This window comes from Mustela erminea, chromosome 16 (assembly GCF_009829155.1).
Source record: "Mustela erminea isolate mMusErm1 chromosome 16, mMusErm1.Pri, whole genome shotgun sequence".
Lineage (NCBI taxonomy): Eukaryota > Metazoa > Chordata > Mammalia > Carnivora > Mustelidae > Mustela > Mustela erminea.
The window spans coordinates 47,601,474-47,623,681 of record NC_045629.1 but is presented as its reverse complement, the minus strand read 5'-3'; the positions used below and the strand labels follow the sequence as shown (position 1 = coordinate 47,623,681).

At 36.0% G+C, this 22,208-nt stretch overlaps 1 protein-coding gene across 11 annotated transcripts in view; it reads right to left on the bottom strand.

Annotated features, from left to right (window-relative positions):
* VPS13B (vacuolar protein sorting 13 homolog B) overlaps nt 1–22,208 on the bottom strand; it is a 769,746-nt gene that overhangs the window by 702,105 nt on the left and 45,433 nt on the right. For all 11 annotated transcript variants that reach the window (XR_004279564.1, XM_032316092.1, XM_032316089.1 and 8 more), the window contains exon 4: nt 8,960–9,080. Coding sequence is in view for 10 of the 11 variants with exons in the window: in XM_032316092.1 (XP_032171983.1) it covers nt 8,960–9,080 (121 nt within the window). In the remaining variant the exon portion in view is untranslated. The remainder of the gene's footprint in view (nt 1–8,959; nt 9,081–22,208) is intronic.

Genomic DNA, 22,208 nt, shown 5'->3' with positions numbered 1-22,208 from the left:
AAAAGTTTCAATCTTGGAATGTATATTCCCCTATGCTAATACCACTCAACACATGTTAAAAATAAAAATAAAAATAAACATCCTGTTTCTAAGAAGTCAAGAAGCATGACTTATATTGGTTTTCCCATTTCTGAAAAAAGTGGCATCCATAAGGAATTCATAAAAACCTCTTAACAGTTCATGACTTTTTATTACCATCGAAAGAAAAAATAACTCTCAAAGATAGAACTGGAGAAAATATTAAATGCAAATTAATAGAAACATAATACTGTTAATGTATTTTAACTAAGAGAACACTAGTAATGGATTTTTAAAATCTATTTTTTAATATTTTCCCACAGTTTCTCATCATAAAACTAGCATACAAGTTGAGATGAAGAAGCCAATTCACCAAGGAATAATATACTAGAGAATAAAATATCTAAAAAGCACTACTCCCATAGATCACATTTTCTTATTTAAAATGCAATACTAAAGTAATAGTAACTAACCAATGGAAAAAATGATACACTATCCCTCCAATCCTCCATAACAACTTAGTTTTAAGTAAGCTATAGAGGAGTGTCAAACAGCAGATCTACTAGCTCTCATCACTAAGTATTTAGATGACATAACAGTAATCCAAGTCTATTCCCTAAGCATGCTGAAGAGCATCTGAAAATGCACTCTGGGGTAAGAACCCCAGGTCATACCGGAGGTCATACTGGATGGCTCTAAAATAGCCACCTGTTTCTAATCAAACTTTCCAGAAATTCCTATCATTATCCATTTCTCTCCCACCCATAAATCCCATTCCTCAAGGCATATACATCTCTGCCCACAGGGCCAGATAAAACACTATGAACTTTCATGGACTGTGCTCATACTCTTCCTTCGGTTTAGAGTACACTTTGTCCATTCTCCCTTGTTATGGGCCCAGTATAAATATCTTTCTCCCCTACAGACTCTTCTCCAATGTCCCCCAACCTATACAACATTCAGAAGACTGTCTCTACCACTTTCCTTGGGCTTATGTTACTACTGCCATTTGTGCATGTTTACATAGAATTATTTTATGTTAAACTATGAAATCCTAGAGGGCAAAGACAATAACTTATTTATTCCCTTCATATTCTTTTTTTTTTTTAAAGATTTTATTTATTTGACAGACAGAGATCACAATTAGGCAGAGAGGCAGGCAGAGAGAGAGAGGAGGAAGCAGGCTCCCCGAGGAGCAGAGAGCCCGACGCTTGAATGAAATGACATGTATTAATTTTGGTTAAAAGAGACAACATCTACAATTTATTTATCCTAATGTCACTGGGAAGCCAAGCTGCTCAAAATCAAATTCCACTTGGTTAACCATACCTAAAAGCATTTTGGAGTAGTTTTGGTATAAATTTGAGGGTTAAGCAACATCATATAGGCAACTTACACTCAAATAGGGAAAAGTGAAGTTCTTTGTAACACTCTTATCTTTTTTGAAAGGTTGAAACTATTTCAAAGTAAATTTTTTTAGAAGGTTAAGAACAAGGATTCTTTACTGTCAGTGCGGTAGGGAGATTCAGTAAAACATGAATTTAAAAAGCATCCATCATGTTTGGTAACTAGAAGATAACTTAGGGCAGTTACTGTGGGAGCTAAGAAAAACTGTAGTGAGTGCACAATACTATTAGTATTATTATTTTGATGGTCACAGAAGTTCTGAACAACTAAATAAGAGTAAAAAAGAAGTTTAAGTACTGACAGGGAAGGATGCAAAATTACCATTACACAAAGATGACTATATGCTATACAGAATATTCAAAAAACACAACTGAATACTCATCAGCTAACAAACAGTAAAAATTAAGCTTTCCTGGGGTGCCTGGGTGGCTCAGTGGGTTAAAGCCTCTGCCTTCGGCTCAGGTCATGATCCCAGGATCCTGGGATCCAGCCCCATGTCAGGCTCTCTGCTTCGCAGGGAGCCTGCTTCCTCCACTCTCTCTCTCTGCCTGCCTCTCTGCCTACTTGTGGTTTCTCTCTCTCTGTCAAATAAATAAAATCTTTAAAAAAAATATTAAGCTTTCCTATATAATGAAGTGATGAAAAGAAAAGAAAATAGTGAGAGGAAAAAAAAAAAAAAGACTGTCATAGGAGAAAAAGAGAAAGAGGCAAACCAAGAAACAGACTCTTAACTACAGAGAACAGATATGGTTACCAGAGGGGAGGTGGATGGATGGGTTAAAAAAGTGAAGGGATTAAGGAGCACACTTGTGATAAGCACTGGGTAATGTATGGAAATGCTGAATCACTGAATTGCACACCTGAAACTAATAATACACTGTATGTTAACTAGCTGGAATTTAAATAAAAACTTTAAAAATGGTAATCCCAATTAACAATAAAATGTATGACAGCATTTTCCATACATAAAAGTTTCAAAAAAATGTTTAAAAACAAAAGATTGAATTAGACCAAAAAAGTGCTTGAAAGAAAATACTGTTAAACTTTTCACAGCGTAATTTGGCTACACATGCCAAAACCTTAAAATTATTCACAAATTTGGATTCTATAAACTGATGAGAATTCCTTCTAAGGAGATAAACAGAGGTGTGTGCAAAAATATTTGTTAAAGCATTTTACAAAACTGACAATAAAGCATTTACAAAACTAAAATATCAAACAAAAAGGGACTGGTAATAAACTATGGAAGAGTTACACTATGCAATAAATGCCAATGATTGAAATAATAATGTAAAAACATTAACATCCCAGAAATAAGATCCTAATATTAAAAAATGCAAGTTACAAAAAAAAAATGTGTGCATTTGTATGTACACATGCACACATGCAAGCACACACACAGAGTCTCTAAAAGCTTGTATGTCAAAATGTTAAGAGGTTCCAGTTCGGGGTGAGATGAAGTAAGCATATTCCACCCTGTCTGCCCCACTGAATATAGCCATAAAAGCCTGGAAAGAATGTATGGAACAACTATTTTTGGACTCTGAACATAAAGAGTAAGCATGAGAGGGGAAACTGAAGAACAACAATCAGAGCATACAAAGATATAACAATAAAATGGTAGAGATAAATTCAAACTTATCAGTAATTACAGTCTAATGTAATTGTGCTCAGTCCAGAGAGGATGGTCTTTATGATTGCGATTCTTTGAAATCTGTCAAGACTTCCTTTTTGATCAAGTCTTTTACAATGTCTGTAGATGTGTAAGACATGCATTAAAAGAATGTACACTGTTTTATCTGCTGGGTGCAGAGTTTTACATGTATACACTAAAATAATCTTAGTGATTTTGATATTCAAATACCTATTTGGGGATTTTGTTTTCTTGATCACATTTCATAGCCAAGTTGTTAGATCCATACAAAGTCATCATACTATTTTGGGGAAAACTGTACCTGTTATAATTTAGTATCTATTACATATATCCATTAATGCTTTTACCTGTTATAATTTAGTATCTATTACATAGATACATGCTTTTGCCTTAAGGTTCATTTTGCCTGGTTTTTATGCTGTGAAGACAGATTCTTTTGATAGTATTTATCTGTTACACTATTTCCCATCCTTTCATTTTCAATCTTTTCTGACTGCCTGTGAGACATTTGTGTTTTGGAAGCCACATGTACCTGGACATAAACACTCCTCCCTTTTAGTATCCAAAAACTATTACTTGAGCTTCCTTACAGCTCCCCTCGGCTTTGGTTTGCAATGTGGTTAGGTGTTTACAAACTCCTAGATTAAGCAGTTCATTCTTTAACTACAAGTACAGTTTTCAGTGAGCCAGTCTAACATGTCCCCGTTCACAAAGAAAGATTTAGGAAATTGAAAAGCCTGCACTAAGCAATATTTTGAAAATCAATCTAATTTGAATGAAATATAAATTATCCAATTATCACCTTTTCTGTAATAAACAAAATAAGGTTATTGACAGAATAGTTTTAAGCATAACCTCCTTTTAAAAGGATCAATACATCATTATACTAAAGAACACCTGGATTTCAGAAATGACTGACTATCCATGAGTATCTTGTGCTTCCCCTTCCAGACTGTAGAATTATTAGTGAGATAAGGACTTCTATGCCATACATAATGTCCATGCAAACAGTTTTCTTCACTGAAATTTGAGCAGAATATCACTTACAGCATGGGAGAACTAAGAGGTAAAAGGTCTTTTCCAGACTGTCCTCTTGGAAAGGCTGAAAGCAACAGAATTCCAAGTCTGGCCTAGGGCACAGCAGAGTCTCCCAAAAAAGAAGCATAGGGGCACCTGGGTGGCTCAGTGAGTAAAGTCTCTGACTCTTGATAACAGTTCAAGTCTTGATCTCAGGGTCATGAGTTTGAGCCCTGTGTTGGGATCCATGCTGATCATAGAGGCTATTAAAAAAAAAAAAAAAAAAGCCTAGGCTTGTGGTAGAAGAATCTTTGTACTGGTATGTAAACAAAACAGCACTTTCGTTAGGTTAATGCTAACTGCTAAGAACTTAGCCAGTGGGTTAATACAACCTACACAATGTATCACTGTTATTAGAGGGGAAAAAAAGCTTCCATGTTAATGGAAGGTATTAAAACAATAAAAGCATAAAAAATAGAAGATGTGAAATGCATTTCTCTTTCATTTGCCATAAGATATTCTCTACTCTTAATTGTTTAAATAGCTTTAAAATCTTGTGGTCCCCCAGCCGCAGGCAGAAATGAAATGACTATGCTATCTTCTGTAACAAGACATTGCCATTCTTGGCTCAGGTTCCTGAAGAGATGATATATTACAAATATTCCTCAATTATCTCATTTACTCTCAATTATTATTAAACTCCCTTTCAAGAGATTTTTCAGAAAACCAAGCCCTAACAGTCTAACATGGCAAGCATTCAAATATACATACACATCACACACAAACTATAATATTCCATTTCATATTCAATATTTTCTGTAGAAAAAAATTTTCACTGAATGACTACTACCTTAATACTACTACCTCTCCTCATATATACCAAAATATCTGAGTTCCCATTTTCTTATCCACAAAATGTGGGCTAGGGCCTAGAGATGGACTTCAGCAAGAATGTGAATACCTGAAGGTATGTGCAGTTTCAAATGTGCATATGTGGGTCGACCACATTTTCAACAGATTTTCAAAGGGTCCATGTCCCAAAAAAGATAGACTGCTAAGCCAAAAAATCTTCAAGTAGCTTATTTCATAGCTCAATGACTATGACTCCAAAGACTGAAGTCTGAAGAAAACACTGTGATTTTGCACAGCTCAGTTTCTGTGCAGTGTAGCAAACATATAAATGCCTATTGGCTGGCAAAATGAGGTCTTTGCCATCCATTTATAAATAAATATTATTGGAACACAAGCACAATACATTAGTTTATCATTTATGGTTGATTTCATGTGAAATCAGAAGAATGGAATAGCTGCAACAGAAAATATACAGCTTGCAAATCCTAAAAATATTTAATAATAAACCTTTCACAAAACAGGTCTTGCTGTCCTCTTTACTAGATGGTGATCAAAAATGACTAAATCATAACCTCAGACCCAGTAGGCAACATGGTTTTTAAAGTTTATCTATTTCCTTAATATTTCTATTAATCTGTGTGAATGAATATGTATACATATATTCTGGGTAAAAAGGCAAAAAGAAAAGGAAAAAGATAATTATATGACAAAACCAAGAAAAAGAAGCTATGCAATGGAAGACAAAGTTTAACTCTGATTTTCTTAACAGACAAATAGAAATTTTTTAAAATGAGTAATTATTTAAAAAGAAAAAAAACAATTAAAAGATACTGAATAAATTAAAAAACAATATCCTTTAAAGTCATTTTAGATAAAAATGACGTTCGATAAAAGCCAAAGGCTGTATGCTTCAGAGAGCAAATAACTGAATAATCTAGCTGTCTAACTTAGAAGTAGTCTCACTTTACAGAGATAAAATGCAGAGAATACAAAGGAAAGCATGAATAAATAAATAAAACATTCTTAAACTTTCTAAGTAGGAATCATCAGCATATTTTACAGGATATGCTAAAACCACAATTCAAAACTGTTAGCAATGATCAAAGGTCCTAGCCTATAGATCACTGACTGAAAGAGAACACATATACTTCAAATGACATTCAAACCATTTTGAATCCTCTCTCCCAGTAAGAAATATTACATTGTAACCCAGCACAAGTGCACATATAACCACAAGTTTCTTTACTAATAACTTTACTATATGCCTTTATGCTAGGAGGTTTTCTAGTCTTTGCCATATATTTTATTTTTTTTATTAACATATAATATATTATTTGCTTCAGGGATACAGATGAGTCATCAGTCTTACACCATTCACAGCACTCACCATAGCACATACCCTCCCCAATGTCCATAACCCAGCCACCCTATCCTTTCCCTCCCCACCCCCAGAAACCCTCAGTTTCATAAGAGACTCTTAATCTCAGGAAATATTCTTTGCCATATATTTTAAATGCTTACTATTACCCACTAAATTGCTCTTCCAGTGCACTAATTGGTCAGAACCCATAATTTAATAAAAGACTGTTCTAGATATCAAAAAAAGAGACTGGAAAGAGGATATCAGATATTGACTTATATTCTTTTCATATGCAAGAGCCACCCATCCTTCAAGGGTGTAGAACAAATGACTATTGGCAAAACCAAAACTGTTCTCAAAAAGCATCTCTGGATCTATGTAAATGCTCAAACTTCAAAATTGTAAACACAGCTGTATCTTTGCCCTAGAAAATTTTGAGACCAGAAATTCATCTCTACCATAGGAGGACCTTAATATAGTAGTTTCCAGGCAGGATAAGGTTGCCAGAAAGGAGTCCTCAAATAACCATATGAGTCGACCTTTAAATAAAATGATTTACCATTATCCAGCTGGAGTCTCAAATTATCCTTTTTTTTCCCCCTTTGGCAAGATTAACTTTAACTGTTCTGCTTCCCAGTAATTGCCCAACAAGTTCAGTTACTTCCTAAATCAACTCCTTCACTGTGATTTATGTCGGCATAAAAGAGGATACTAGTCCTCCTGTTAGGTAAGGCAGGAAAGCACATGTTAATCCAAATGCTACCTCAAGTAGTTAAGAATACGGTTCTGTTTCATGCCTCTAAAAATAGGATTTTTTTTATTACGTTTATGTTTTTATAGTTTTATACTTTATGCTCCCCCAAAACAGACCAATTTTCCCAAATCTGATTATCAGTGTAAATGCTAATAAAGGCTCTAAAGAATCTTTTAAAAGTCTGGGACCTGTTTTGAGTACATGTGGGTTAGCCAATAGATTTTTATCTGTGAAATCAACAACCGACAAAAGCATTAAATTTATCTTATTTCTCAAAAGAGAAAGAAATGTTACAAGACTCAACAATTAAACTTAAAACCGATTATTCTTTGCCAGGATACTGATGGAGAGAATTCAGTACAATGAGCTAGTATAGGAATTTTTGAAGGGATATGCAGTCAGAAATTTGGAGAGGTAAAGGGGTTGCCCATTTAATAAATAAGAACAAGTTACAGTTTAATTTATACTTTCATTCACCAAGGATTTTTTCCTAAGAAGTTAAGTAGTGAGAAAAAATTTAGAAAGTTCTGGAACAATCACACCACTCTAAGGAGAATTAGAAACATTCAGAAGTAAAATTTCTTCTTCTGGCACCTTCTCCAGCTATAGCAATTAATCTATTTAAAGCCAGAGGGATTACCAAGACTTGTTAGGTTCAGAAGAACATAAAGCATCAGCAATAGCATCACTATAACGCTAGTTTAAAATGTTCAATTCAAATGTAACTTGGAACATACCTGAGGGAGGATGGCTATGAAATGATTTATCTAACTCCAGTCTCTCAGCAGATGGTACCAGAAGACTTTCAAAAATTAACCATGTTAAAACCAACAGAAAGCCTACAAACTTATGGCGCAGAAAACAAATAAGTACCAATGTCAACTATACCTCTGAGGAAAATAAATGACTGATAAATAAAATCAAAAGAGAGGTGACTGATAAAAATAACTCCTAACAACTGAGCCACCCAGAAGCCCCAAGAGTCTGCATTTATAACAAGATATCAGGTTCTGCTGCTACTGGTCCTTGGGACACACTCTGAGGAGGAAGGCCCTGAAAAAAATGCAGGACAACACCTTGAAACCAAAGGCAGGGCCACTTTATCCCTTATAATTCATATCAGAAGCAGAATTAATATTACAATGAGAATGGTAATAAAAACTTTCTCTGTAGGGGCATCTTGGTAGCTCAGTCAGTTAACCATCTGCTTCACCAGGGAGTCTGCTTCACCCTCTGCTCTTCACCCCTGCTCATGCTCGCTCACTCGCTCGCTCTCTTGCTCTCTCTCAAATAAATAAATAAAATCTTTAAGAAAAAAAAAAAAAAAACTCCTAACAGTAAAAAGGCATTAATGCACTCTGACCACAGAGCTGACATGTCATGATTATGTTATTCTTCCTCATTAAATAGTCACTAAGGAACTGTTCTTTGTAAGCCACTACTATTCCAGGTAAATAAAAATTTCAGGAAATGAAAGAGCTGGTTACAAAATTCTATGATCCTGTTGGTGACTTCTATAGTTTCCTGAAACTCAGAACAATCTAGTGTCTTTTCTACTTATCAAGAAGCAAGGGGAACAAAGAGGATACTAGTCCTCCTGTTAGGTAAGGTGGAAAAGTGAGAGTGAGTGACTGAGAAAACAGAGGCATGTCTTTGCTTGGACAGGATGTAAGAAAGAAACTTAAGAAACAAAACTGTAGCAAAAGAGCATCAAAATTTGAATGAAAGAAATTTTTGAGGGCCCTGTACTCAATCCGTTCTTATGTCATGAAGGAAATGCACATACACATATAGTCCAAGTATTCTATGACACTAAATACTGAAAGTATGTATACAAGTTACAACAACGATTAATAACAAATGAAATTTTGGTTTTACCAAGCTCATTAGAAATTACCTGGTGGTAAATCAGGATCTGTGGGAGCAGCCTGCTGAATTCTTCGAGGTTTTACTGATGATTTTGTGTTCTCAGTAGCACTACGGTTGGTAGAATTAGAACCACAGCTTTCATGATCATCCTATTTAAAAAAAAAAAAAATAGAAAAGTCAAGTATCACCAACCATTTAAGAATTAGGAAAGGTTTTTTAGTTGAATATATATAATTTATGGTTACTAAATTTGATAAGCTAAGACTCTGATTTTTTAAGTCTAAAAAAATCTATATAACTGAACGATTCTTATTATTTTCACTCTTGAATGGCATTTAAAAATAACAAGTAGTTTAAACCACAAATTCTTCCTTTCTTGAGTTGGTATCTAAACAAACCACTTGATGGCATAAAAAAAATTCTTATATATGGCTTTCACAAAAGAAGACTAATGGAAATTTTTAAACACTCTCCATCTGAATACAAAATAAATGGAAAGGGAGCAACCCTCTCATGGCCCCTCCCTCCTTGGGAACTTTGTACTATCACTTTACTATCCTTCAATAAACCTTGCTTCACTGCCCACCACTCTGTCTGATCTATCTCTTCATTCTTTGAAGCAGCGTGACCAAGAACCGCAGGCACTGACAGAGAAAAAATCCTGTTACATTCCTGGGGGTTCGTCAGGGATCTCCACCTTCATTAAAGACAACTAACCAATAAAGGTCCTCAAACTACAATTGGTGGTTCAGATGGAGCCTCACATGGAGGTCAAAACCAGACATCTACAGGAAACCCCTTGACAGATCAGGATGAAAGGAACCCTGACTGCCACCCCATCCAATGTCCCCTCACCCCCCAGCAGGAAGTAGCTTCAATCTGTCATTGCCCTTCTTCCCTAACAGCAGTCAGGGTTACCTCTTTAGATGGGGGAATGACAGATAGCTGGAAGGCAGGCAGGCAGGAAAACAGGCCCCAACCCTAAGAGGAAACCACCCTGAAAAGGATTTTACACCACCCTGGAAGAAGCCCTCCACCCTGTCTCAAATGACAGAGACATGTAACAAAAATCTGATTGGATGACAGATGCAGGGAGGGTTAATCATATTAAAACAGCCCTCCAGCAAGCCTATGAAAACCCCTGGACTTAGAAACTCAGGTGGCAACCCTCTTGGGTTGCCTCCTTGGGGGCTTTGTACTATCACTTTTCTATTGCAATAAACCTTGTTTTGCTGCCCACCAAATAATATTAAAATAATAATAATAATAATAAACAAAAAAGGATCTCAACTCTTCCCCATGTTTTTGCTTATATGTTAAGGCCCTCAGTATTTTGTGTGTTAAATTAAGAATCCAAGCTGTTTTCTTTTCTTTTTTTAAGATTTTATTTATTTATTTGACAGAGAGAGATCACAAGTAGGCAGAGAGGCAGGCAGAGAGAGAGGGGAAAGCAGGCTCCCCACCAAGCAGAGAGCCTGAGGTGGGCCTCGATCCCAGGACCCTGAGATCATGACCTGAGCCGAAGGCAGAGGCTTAACCCACTGAGCCACTCAGGCGCCCTCCAAGCTGTTTTCTTAATCACCTCAATGATTAATCTTAATCATCCTTAGACTCCTTTGCATCCTATTTAATTATGTTCACTGAATTATTATCCACATCAGATAAAAGGTTTCACTGGGCTTTGATATGAATAACAAAAACTTCAACAAAACATATTCAATGCAGACAGTACTCTTTTCCTGCCTTGATTCAATAAGTTTGTATAACACTCATATGTGCTAATTTGTTGGACACACAAAGACAAATCAGATTTCATACCGGTCCTCAAAGATTTCAGAATCTACTGAAAACATATATAACCAGTTCTACAGAGTACTTCTTATTTAAATTAGGAATAGAAAGAACTAGTGAGGTCGGGTTCCTAAAGTGTATGTAGGAATGTTTTAGGTTAAGATTGGTGGCTGAATGGAGGGAAACTGTAAGCAAAAGCAAAACAGCATATATGTATGTAGCATGTACAAGGAATAATGATTACTTGAATGAAGTCAAAGTATGCAATGCTTAAGATGAAAGAACTGAAGCTGCAGGCATGAACCAGCACAATAAAAATGGGTTAACATTAAGAACTATAAAAGATATTCTCAGTTTTCATTCTAGTTGTCATGTTTCAAGATTTGGTAATTAGGATGCCAATAACACATAAGAAAGGAGATTTAGTAGTTCTACTAGAGAGAAAGGAGTGGGAGCAGTAAATAAATAGTTCAAAGAGTAAAGAAGCAATTAAAGTGGAAACAATAAACATAAATTGTTCTTTCAAGAAGACAAGCAATACAGGGAGGAAATAGATAGGGTAGTAATAAAATAAAAGCATCTAGCATCTTCTTATTCCTGTTTTGGGGATAAAAGAGTACATTCTGCCAAAAGAAAAGATACATATGAGGACAGACACCTGGATGGCTCAATCAGTTAAACAGCTGCTTTTGGCTCAGGTCATGATCCCAGGATGCTGGGCTCAAGTCCCATATCAGGCTCCTTGCTCATCGGGGAGACTGTTTCTCCCTCTGCTTGCTCTGCCTGCCAATCCCCCTGCTTGTGTTCTCTCTCTGACAAATAAATAAAATCTTTAAAAAGAAAAAAAGATACATATGAGGAAAGATCAAAAGTAAAAATATAGGGGCTCATTGGTGGTTCAGTAGGCTAAATGTCTGACTCTTGATATCAGCTCAGGTCATGATCTGAGGGTTGTGAGATGGAACCCCGAGTCAGGCCCTACACTGGGGGGTAGAGCCTGCTTAAGATTCTCCTTCACCCTCCCCCTCTCTTAAGAAAGAAAAAAAAAGGTTTCAATACAAAGGATAACTCAAGGTGTACTGTGCCTCTTAATTCATTAATCAATAGTAAAACTATAGCACAAGAATGGAGAGGAATTCGGTTTTTCTATTTTACATTTTGAAGATATATTTACATCTTTACATATTTGAAGATAAGATTTCAAGATTAAGAAGGAAAATCACTAAATTTACCAATCTAATAGGATACTAGAATAAGAATAAGACCTTTAGACAACAAAAATTCTTATTCAATACCATACCAAGAGAACAAAACAATTATATAATATTAATCTTTTACAAGATAACATGGCTTCAGATGCTAGTGATATATTGCAAAACAAAAAATATTTGTTTGAAACTTCAATACAAGGAGAAAGTAAAAGATTTGCTATCATAAAGAAAAAAATTCTCACATGAACTTATGTTCATTTTAAGTTAATGTAAAACAAACTTCACAGTGTTTCATTCCACAAAACTTCACTATTCAATCTTTATAATGACATCTTCTGTTATTTTGGGGGATGTTATCGTCTCTAAATACTAAAAGACTACTACTGTGAATAAAACCTTACTGTAATTACTTTTAGTTCAGCTTACATCCTTAAAAATGTCTCTAGTCATACACTTCTGTACAACGTTAACATTAAAAGTACACTATTAATTTTTGAAACATATGGTTGTCTCAAAAGCCCAGAAGTAAAACATGTTCATTAAAGAAATGTGAAAAAGTTCCAAGTGAACTGCCAAAACTAGCATAATTATGAAAATATTTAACACTGAAACCATCTGAAATCACATACTGTATATAGATTACAGTGATGTCATAATAAACATTCCAGCCAAAATGCACTAAAACTACTGCAGTCCAATAAATCTGGCATACATGAGATGACAAACATTTTAATGTAAAAGAACAAGTTATTTTTATTTTGTAAAAGTTATTAACAGCAAAAAAGGGTAAAGTGCATAGACTAAACATAGAACTTCAAATAGTTTAAGAAAAAAAAACCGTGAATAAAGCTTCTTACAAACTACACATTTTGATTATTTAAAAAAAAAACTAAATAATTTGCTTAAAAATTTATAATAAACCTAAAATTTTAGTATGCTTTAAAAATCATTAATCATGATACTCACAGGAATATATTCTATAAAACAAACACTACCAAATGTACAAATGCAAATAATTCTTAATTATGGTTAGGAAATAAGGGTTGCATATACAATTAGAAAGTAATTCTTTTAATAACTTGAACATGTTTTCATTTCAACTACATTTTAATTTTATCAATTATAAGTCAGCTTCCATTCAAATCCTATCCCAACTACATTAAAAATAAAGCAAAACAAGAATTACAATATTTACCATTAAAACTGGAATTACTTCCATCATTAGGAGTTCACCATCTGCTTCTAACCAGTATGCATCACTTTAGACACACTTTACTTCATCAAAAGTCTCTAATTTCTAATAAAAGAAACCCTGTTCTCAAAAATACTAGCTAAAATATTTTGAGATAATTTTTAACCCCAAACACATTACAGTTATATCTTTCTTATTTAGGTTGCAATTTTTCCCAAAATGTCTGGTAAGTATATTTCATGGCAAAAGAATGTTTTCTCTTGGGGACCACATAGCTATTTCTGAAAATACTGCCCTTTGCTCCTCATGAAACAAGCAAGAATGTCATTTCCTTACAAAAGTTCCTAACAGAGGGAAAATGTGGCAAACACTGTATTTAGATAGATCCATTACTTTCATACTGACAGATCACAGGATCAGGCTGCATATTTTTCACCTTAGCCCTCATATAAGAGGGAATCAATTAAAACTTGAAACCTATCAACCCCCAGATTCACGATGGTATGAATAAGATTGAGGATATGACTTAAAACAGGTGGCTGAATCATTCTAACTCCTGGTTTAAAAATAGACAAAGAGGTTAAAATGCAAGAAAAGAATTGAAGAAAAAAAATTGAAAGGTAGAACTAAGAAATGATGTGCTTTATGCTCTTTAACCTTGTGGTGTGCAGATAAACAGAAAAGGACTGTGGCTTACCTGGAAACTCTGGTCAGCAAAAACTACTGAAATATAAAGTGAGGGCCTTGCAAATGAACTACTACAGGCATCGTAAGGACATGCACCTTTTTTTTTTTTAATTTTTATTTATTTGACAGAGATCACAATTAGGCAGAGAGGCAGGCAGAGAGGGAGGAAAGGAAGCAGGCTCTCTGCTCAGCAGAGAGCCCAATGCGCGGCTAGATCCCAGGACCCTGGGATCATGACCTGAGCCAAAAGCAGAGGCTTTAACCCACTGAGCCACCCAGGCGCCCCAGGACATGCACCTTTATCTTCTCCAGTTGCAAGTACCCTAGCAATTGTCAAATGCAATAAAGAATCTCTAAGAGTAAACCTGAACTTTCAGAGACCACACAAATAAAGTCACCAAAGCTGGGGTATACTTGGAGACCACCAGAAAGAGCCAGGGAAAACACATTCACTAACTTTCATGATAAAAATGGGAATCTCGGGGCACCTGGGTGGCTCAGTTGGTTAAGTCTCTGCCTTCGGCTCAGGTCATGATCTCGGGATCCTGGGATCGAGCCCCACATCAGGCTCCCTGCTCCGCAGGAAGCCTGCTTCCCTCTCTCTCTCTCTCTCTCTGCCTGCCTCTCTGCCTACTTGTGTTCTCTGTCTGTCAAATAAATAAATAAAATCTTTTTTTAAAAAAAATGGGACTCTCTGACTCACCTCTACCCTGATAACAATATTAATCAACTTAATTTTAGTCATTAAAAAAAGTACCTAGCACATTCAAGAAGGTATGTATGCCCGCAATCTCTTCACACACCAACTTTACCTACAGAAGAGGCTGCATCCATCTTCTGGCCCATCAAGGGTGAGAATAAGAGGTTGGGCTGGGCAAGAAAAGAAAGTTGATGCCCCCTTACAATCCTTTGCTTGATCCTCCAAAAAGGAGGAATAGCTAATCTGACAAGACAAACCTAAACACTCATTAGGCCACATTTTTTTTATTTTTATAATTATTTTTATTAACATATAATGTATTTAAAGACATCACTACTAACTGTAAACACCTGTGTGGTGGAACGTGTCTTCTGTTTGAGATCCACGCTACTAAAATAACCGGACCAGAGCCATTTACCCCAGATTAGCCATCTCTTCTCCAGACTTGTTCTTGTTTACACACACACACACACACACACACACACACACACACACAAACAGACCCAACCCAAGATACTGCCCCAGCCAGAAAACTATGCTTGTTAACGGCAACACATTTAAGGAAAAATCTATCCTATATTATTGCCTAGGACATCCCCTTCCCTCATATCACTAGACATGTATTATATTGCCAACCTCTCCTCTTCCTCCTCTCTTTTTAGGCCACTGGATTGAACTGGTTAGACCCACTCATATTTGATAGGTAAAATAGGCAGAAATCAACAGAGGAAAGAACAAAAGCATATACAGAGGCATTCTGGCAAAAGACACATACTACTATCTAATTTTTCCCTTCGCTTGAATAGATTAATAAAACTACTTCTCTTACATATAACTTCCTTCAGCAAAAAGACCTGATTAATGTGTATGTATGGGTTAGACACCTAGAGAGAAAATAACTAGTGTAAATAGATGGCCCTTATCCAGGTACTTTACTTCCCTAATTGAGGAACAATCCTTATATGCATAAAAAGATTAAAAGCAATGTAGGCTAGTCAGCAATCACAGGTGTCACAAAGAAACAACAATGACCTTTCTTGAATACTTACTACATGCGCCAGGCCAGGCCTCAAGTATTTTAAGGATGAGGAAATTAGAGCTTAAGAGGTCCCAAGCTCAAAAAGATAGCAAGTGACTGAGCTCCGATAAACACCCAGCTCTGTCTGACTGAAAAACCCCTACTACAAACCCTTTCCTAAACTTGAAAGGAAGACCAAAAAGCAGGAAGAATGAAAAAGAAGAAAGGCAGAGAGAGGGGGAAAAGACAAATGGAAAAAAAAAATTTTTTGTGGAACTTCTACTAATGTCACCTACTGCTAATGACATTACATTCACCTCTCTTGATCCTCTGAACAACGCTATGAATTAGACACTATTCCCCATGCAAAAGGAGGAAACTAATGCATAAAGAGATTAAATGGTTCAAAATCACACTGGTATTAAATCACATAATCCTAACCATAGTTGCTTTACTTCCTCCCTATTAAAAAGGCCAAGTGGGGTGCCTGTGTGGCTTAGTGGGTTAATGCCTCTGCCTTCAGCTCAGGTCATGGTCTCAGGGTCCTGGGATCGGGCCCGCATCCGGTTCTCTGCTCAGCGGGGAGCCTGCTTCCTCCTCTCTCCCTGCCTGCCTCTCTGACTACTTGATATCTCTATCAAATAAATAAATAAATAATCCTTAAAAAAGAAAAAAAAAAGGCCAAGTAACAGCACAGTGCTGAGTACAATATATTTGGAGAGGGAACTGATCACAGTGAGTTTTAGCCAGAAAAATGTCATGAAGGACATGAGGTTTGAAAAGACTGTGTACTACAGGACAAAAAAAAGGGGGACACTGAACCAAGAAAGGTAGTAAGGAAGAAATCATGTGTCCCTATTGAAGAGAATAAGTAGTCCAATTTAGGTTAAGTAGAGAACAACAAAACATGAGGCTATAGAAAGCTAGAGTAAATGATCTCTACTGTGAGTATCTTCCTTACAGGAATTTGAGCTTTATTCTACATATTGTTTAGTCAATGAAACTTAGGAGTGGAAGATTAACAAAATAAAGTACTTCTTTCAGGAAGAAGAATCTTCTGGTTGTGACAGAAAGCAAAAGCAGAGATAGCAACAATTTACAGGATATTATGAACGTTTAGAAATTAGATGATGTGGGAAGTAGCAATAAGAATGCTTTTAAATGCCTGCACCTCAAAGTCAACACACATAAAATAAACTCTGCAAAAGACTGTTCCTTTTCCCTTACCCCCATTTCAAAAAAAAAAAAAAAAAAAAAAAAAAGTCCTCTGTCCTTTACATCCTAATTCAGTCAACAAAACTACCATCTTCTCAGTCTAAGAAAGTAAAAGGTGAACTTCTAGATCTCTATTCTAACTTTGCAAAGTGATGCTAATGAGCTTTGAAAATTTCAGGGCAGAGTGATGCTTGACCATGAAGCATACAGGAGGACACTGCACTCCAAGCACCAGATGACCGAAGAAATATCCATGTATATAGTAGAATCATTTTTGGATATGTAGCATTTCTGGTGAAGGCACATCAACACCAATATGTACGTCCACAGGGGAACTGAACATGTATAGGTCAAGATCAAAAGAGCAATCAAGGGGCGCCTGGGTGGCTCAGTGGTTTAAGCCTCTGCCTTCGGCTCGGGTCATGATCTCAGGGTCCTGGGATCGAGTCCCGCGTCGGGCTCCCTGCTCAGCAGGGAGTCTGCTTCCCTTCCTCTCTCTCTGCCTGCCTCTCTGCCTACTTGTGATCTCTGTCAAATAAATAAATAAAATCTTTAAAAAAAAAAAAAAAGAGCAATCAAGAGTTAAAGATTTGGGGCTCATCCTAAGAGACAATATCTGAAGCCACTAGATTTCCAATAAAAAGAAAGATAAGGATTAACGCTCCTAAAATATGGCAGACTAGGTTAAGTGGAAACATTGGAGGTTGGGTGATGCTAACAATAAAGTTTAAAAAAAAAAAAAAAGAAAGAAAAGAAAAAATTTCAGCCAGGTTCAAACAGTGAATCAGACTGAAGAGATACAGTTGTGCTCAAGGTATAGGAGCTGACTGAGGCAGGTGAGGAATAAAGAGGACTCAAAATGGTCCAAGTATGGGAGGAGACCATTACCAGACTCAACACTTGAAACCAGTAACACAGTAAAAAATTCCAACTCTTGAAAAGAGGTCAAAATTGAACATGAAGCTGCAAATAAGAATTGACACAAATAACTTTGTATCACCCAATATCAACACCCAGGAACCCTAAATTGCCAAAATAAGACAGCTCCAGAGAAGCCAGAACAAGCTAACTATAAAACTACTAGACAAGAGATGAGCAAAAGGGCTGGAGAGAGAAAAGGTGGTAAAATAGATAGTGACTCTATTCAAAATAATCTTACAAACCACTATTCTAAAACACACAAAGCAATCCAATGCCACAAGAGCTAAAGAAATCAATGACATGCACTCACAGTTATGTTAATCTTCTAGAACAGATTTAGAAGGTTTTAAAATAAATGTATTAAAATCCTCACACAGTGATATGAATGAATAATATCTACACACACATACAAACACACGCACACACACACATACACCACACAAAGGAGGTAGAGAGATAGCTCCTCCTTCAGCATTATGATAATAGAACTATATTAAACTTAAACAAACCAACAGCACGGAAGAGACCCCAGAAACAGATCCAGACAGACATGAATACTTAGAATATGAGACAGGTGGCATTATAAATCAGAGGGGAAGAAAAACTATTCAAATGGTACAAGAGCAAGTTAACCACATGCCTGCCTCATACTACACATGAACACACACACACACACACACACACACACACATTCTAATAACTTAATTTCTAACCATTCAGTATTAACTTGTTTTCTTCCTGTCTCCAAATTTAATTTAAGGGCTCAAATTATTGGGGTATTACTTAAGCAAGGTATCTGAGTATGTGATAATTTAACACTAAATGATACCTTACCTCTCCCAATTATCTATTTCTACATAAAGATCATATAAATAGACACAAAAACTCTACTGTCCACACTGAAAAAGTCATCTCAACATAAATGTCTGTAGACTAAATTTTCACTAATCAAAAACATACAAATTCTCATCATACCAATTTAGAAAAAGCAATATATAGTATTCATGCTCTTTCAATGGAATTAAATGTTAATTTGGGATGGTCACATACTTTAAAAGGAAGGCAGAGTTTTCCCGTAAAGTCCAGACAATAAAAATTTAGGTTTGCAATCTATATAGTCTGCTGCAACAAGTCAATTCCGCAATTGCCCGTTGAAAAATCAAAACAGGGATGCCTAGATAGCTCAGTCTGTTAAGTGTCTGCCTCCAGCTCAGGTCATGAACCCAGGGTCCCTGCTCAGGAGGAAGTCTGCTTCTCTCTCTCCCTGCTGCTCTGCCTACTTGTGCTCTTTTTTCTGTCAAATAAATAAATAAAATCTTTTAAAAAAGAAAGAAAAGAAAAAAATGAAAACAGCCATTGACAATATGTAAACAAATAAGACTGGCTGTATTTTAAAAATTTTCTTTACCAAAAAAGGGGGTAGGTCCATGCACTGTAGTTTGATGACCCCTGCTTTAAAACATTTGTCCTAATAGAAATGTACAGGATAAACATTTATCCAACTTGAAATTGCATTATAACCCAGTGTTTTCATCATTTGCCTTAAGGGAAAAAATTCAGACCACCTCCACAGCTAAGAATTTTTGCTTGGCAAAAGTACTGCCAAGAAGACAAGGCATTTCTACTATTATCCTTTTGGCTAACTTCTAATGAAAGAGTAGATTCAAAAAGAGAAAGGAAATCAAGTGGCGGTAAGAAAATAGGCTTAAGTTTCTAGGAGAAATAGAAATATATATAGAAATACATAAGCATTTCTGCAAGGAAATAATATATGTAGCTACAGCATATTATCAAAACAGCATATTCCAAATATTTATAAGTATATATGTGATAATGCTGCCAACATGGTAAAATAAGATCTAAAAGTAACCTGGGAAAAAACATGGGTGGAAAAAATGGAAACATCTAATCATATGTAATTCTAAAAGGGGGGATACTCCCAGAATATCCTAATATTCAAATAAGAAAAAAAATGCATTTCAGATAAATTTTCGGTGAAGCACAGAATTGTCCCAATAGAATGTGACTGCATTCTCAATAGTACTAAAACCAATTGATATTTTAAAGAATTTCAAGTGTTTTAAAGGAATGAAAATATTAAAAAGTATTTAATTATACACTATAACAACATTAGCAAGTATAAAATTCATAAATTCTTAAATATTCAGATTATAATGAATCCTTTTGCTTTAGCTATGAAAGGGGCCCTTACTTCTAAAGTGGTATAATACTAAGTATGCAGCTTTTAAAAAAAAAGGAGGAGGGGGTAATAAAGGAAAAACTCAACAACCATAAAGTTTCTTTCAATAAGAAATGCTTTATTTTGTATTTAAAACCCCCTAACATCTATTCTAAATTTCAGTATCCACTTATACTCAGGCTTTAAACAATGATCAAGAAAAGATGTAATTACCTTTAACTAGCCTAAGAAAACAATGTATTCACTTTTTTCTTTTTTTTGGAAAAGCAGAGAGTTTTAGATTAGGCAAGGGTGTCTCTTTCTCCTATTTTTTTTTTAATTAACATAGAATGTATTATTAGCCGAAGGGGTACAGGTCTGTGTATCACCAAGTTTACACACTTCATAGCACTCACCATAGCACATACCCTCCCCAATGTCCATAATCCCACCACCTTCTCCCTACCCCACTCCCCGCAAAACCCTCAGTTTGTTTTGTAAGATTAAGAGTCTCTTATGGTTTTTTTCCCTCCCGATCCCATCTTGTTTCATTTATTCTTTTCCTACCCCCCAACCACCAATGTTGCATCTCCACTTCCTCATATCAGGGAGATGATATGATAGTGATAGTTGTCTTTCTCCAACTGACTTACTTCGCTAAGCATAATACCCTCTACCTCCATCCACATCATCGCAAATGGCAAGATTTCATTTCTTTTGATGGCTGCATAGTATTCCATTGTATATATACCACATCTTGTTTATCCATTCATCTGTTGATGGACATCTAGGTTCTTTCTATAGTTTGGCTTTGTGGACATTGCTGCTATAAACATTCGGGTGCACATGCCCCTTCGGATCACTACATTTGTATCTTTAGGGTAAATACCCAGTAGTGCAATTGCTGTGTCATAGGGTAGCTCTATTTGCAACATTTTGAGGAACCACCATGCTGTTTTCCAGAGTAGTTGCACCACCTTGCATTCCCACCAACGGTGTAAGAGGGTTCCTCTTTCTCCACATCTTCACCAGCATCTGTCATTTCCTGACTTGTTAATTTTAGCCATTCTGACTGGTGTGAGGTGGTATCTCATTGTGGTTTTGATTTGTATTTCCCTGATGCCAAGTCATGTGGCATCAGAGAAAAGTATAGCATCCTTTCCTGATTAAAGGGAAAGTACAGCATCCTTTCCTGATTAAAATTCTGCAAAGTGTAGAGATAGAGGGTACATACCTCAATATCATCAAAGCCGTCTAAGAAAAACCCACCACAAATATCGACTCAATGGAGAAAAACTGAAATCTTTTCCGCTAAGGTCAGGAACACGGCAGGGATGTCTATCATCACCACTAATATTCAACATAGTACTAGAAGTCTTAGCCTCAGCAATCAGGCAACAAAAAGAAATTAAAGGCATCCAAATTGGCAAAGAAGAAGTCAAACTATCACTCTTTGCAGATGATATGATACTATATGTGGAAAACCCTAAGGACTCCAGTCCAAATCTGCTAGAACTTCTACAGTAATTCAGTAAAGTGTCAGGATATAAAATCAATGCACAGAAATCAGTTGCATTTCTTTACACCAACAATAAGACAGAAGAAAAAGAAATTAAGGAGTCAATCCCTTTGCACCCAAAACCATAAGATACCTAGGAATAAACCTAACCAAAGAGGCAAAGAATCTATACTCAGAAAACTATAAAGTACTCATGAAAGAAATTGAGGAAGACACAAAGAAATGGAAAAAATGTTCCATGCTCATCGATTGGAAGAATAAATATTGCGAAAATGTCTATGCTACCTAAAGCCATCTACACATTTAATGCAATCCCTACCAAAACCCCACCCATTTTTTTCAAAGAAATGGAACAAATAATCCTAAAATTTATATGGAACCAGAAAAGACCTCGAATAGCCAAAGGAATGCTGAAAAAGAAAGCCAAAGTTGGTGGCATCACAATTCCAGACTTCAAGCTCTATTACAAAGCTGTCATCATCAAGACAATACGGTACTGGCAAAAAAAACAGACACATAGATCAATGGACCTGAATAGAGAGCCCAGAAATAGACCCTAAGCTCTACGATAAACTAATCTTCAACAAAGCAGGAAAGAATGTCCAATGGAATAAAGACAGTCTCTTCAACAAATGGTGTTGGGAAAACTGGACAGCCACATGCAGAAAAAAGAAATTGGACCATTTCCTTACACCACACATAAAAATAGACTCAAAATGGATGAAGGACCTCAATGTGAGAAAGGAATCCATCAAAATCCTTGAGGAGAACACAGGCAGCAACCTCTTCGACCTCAGCCACAGCAACATCTTCCTAGGAACATCGCCAAAGGCAAGGGAAGCAA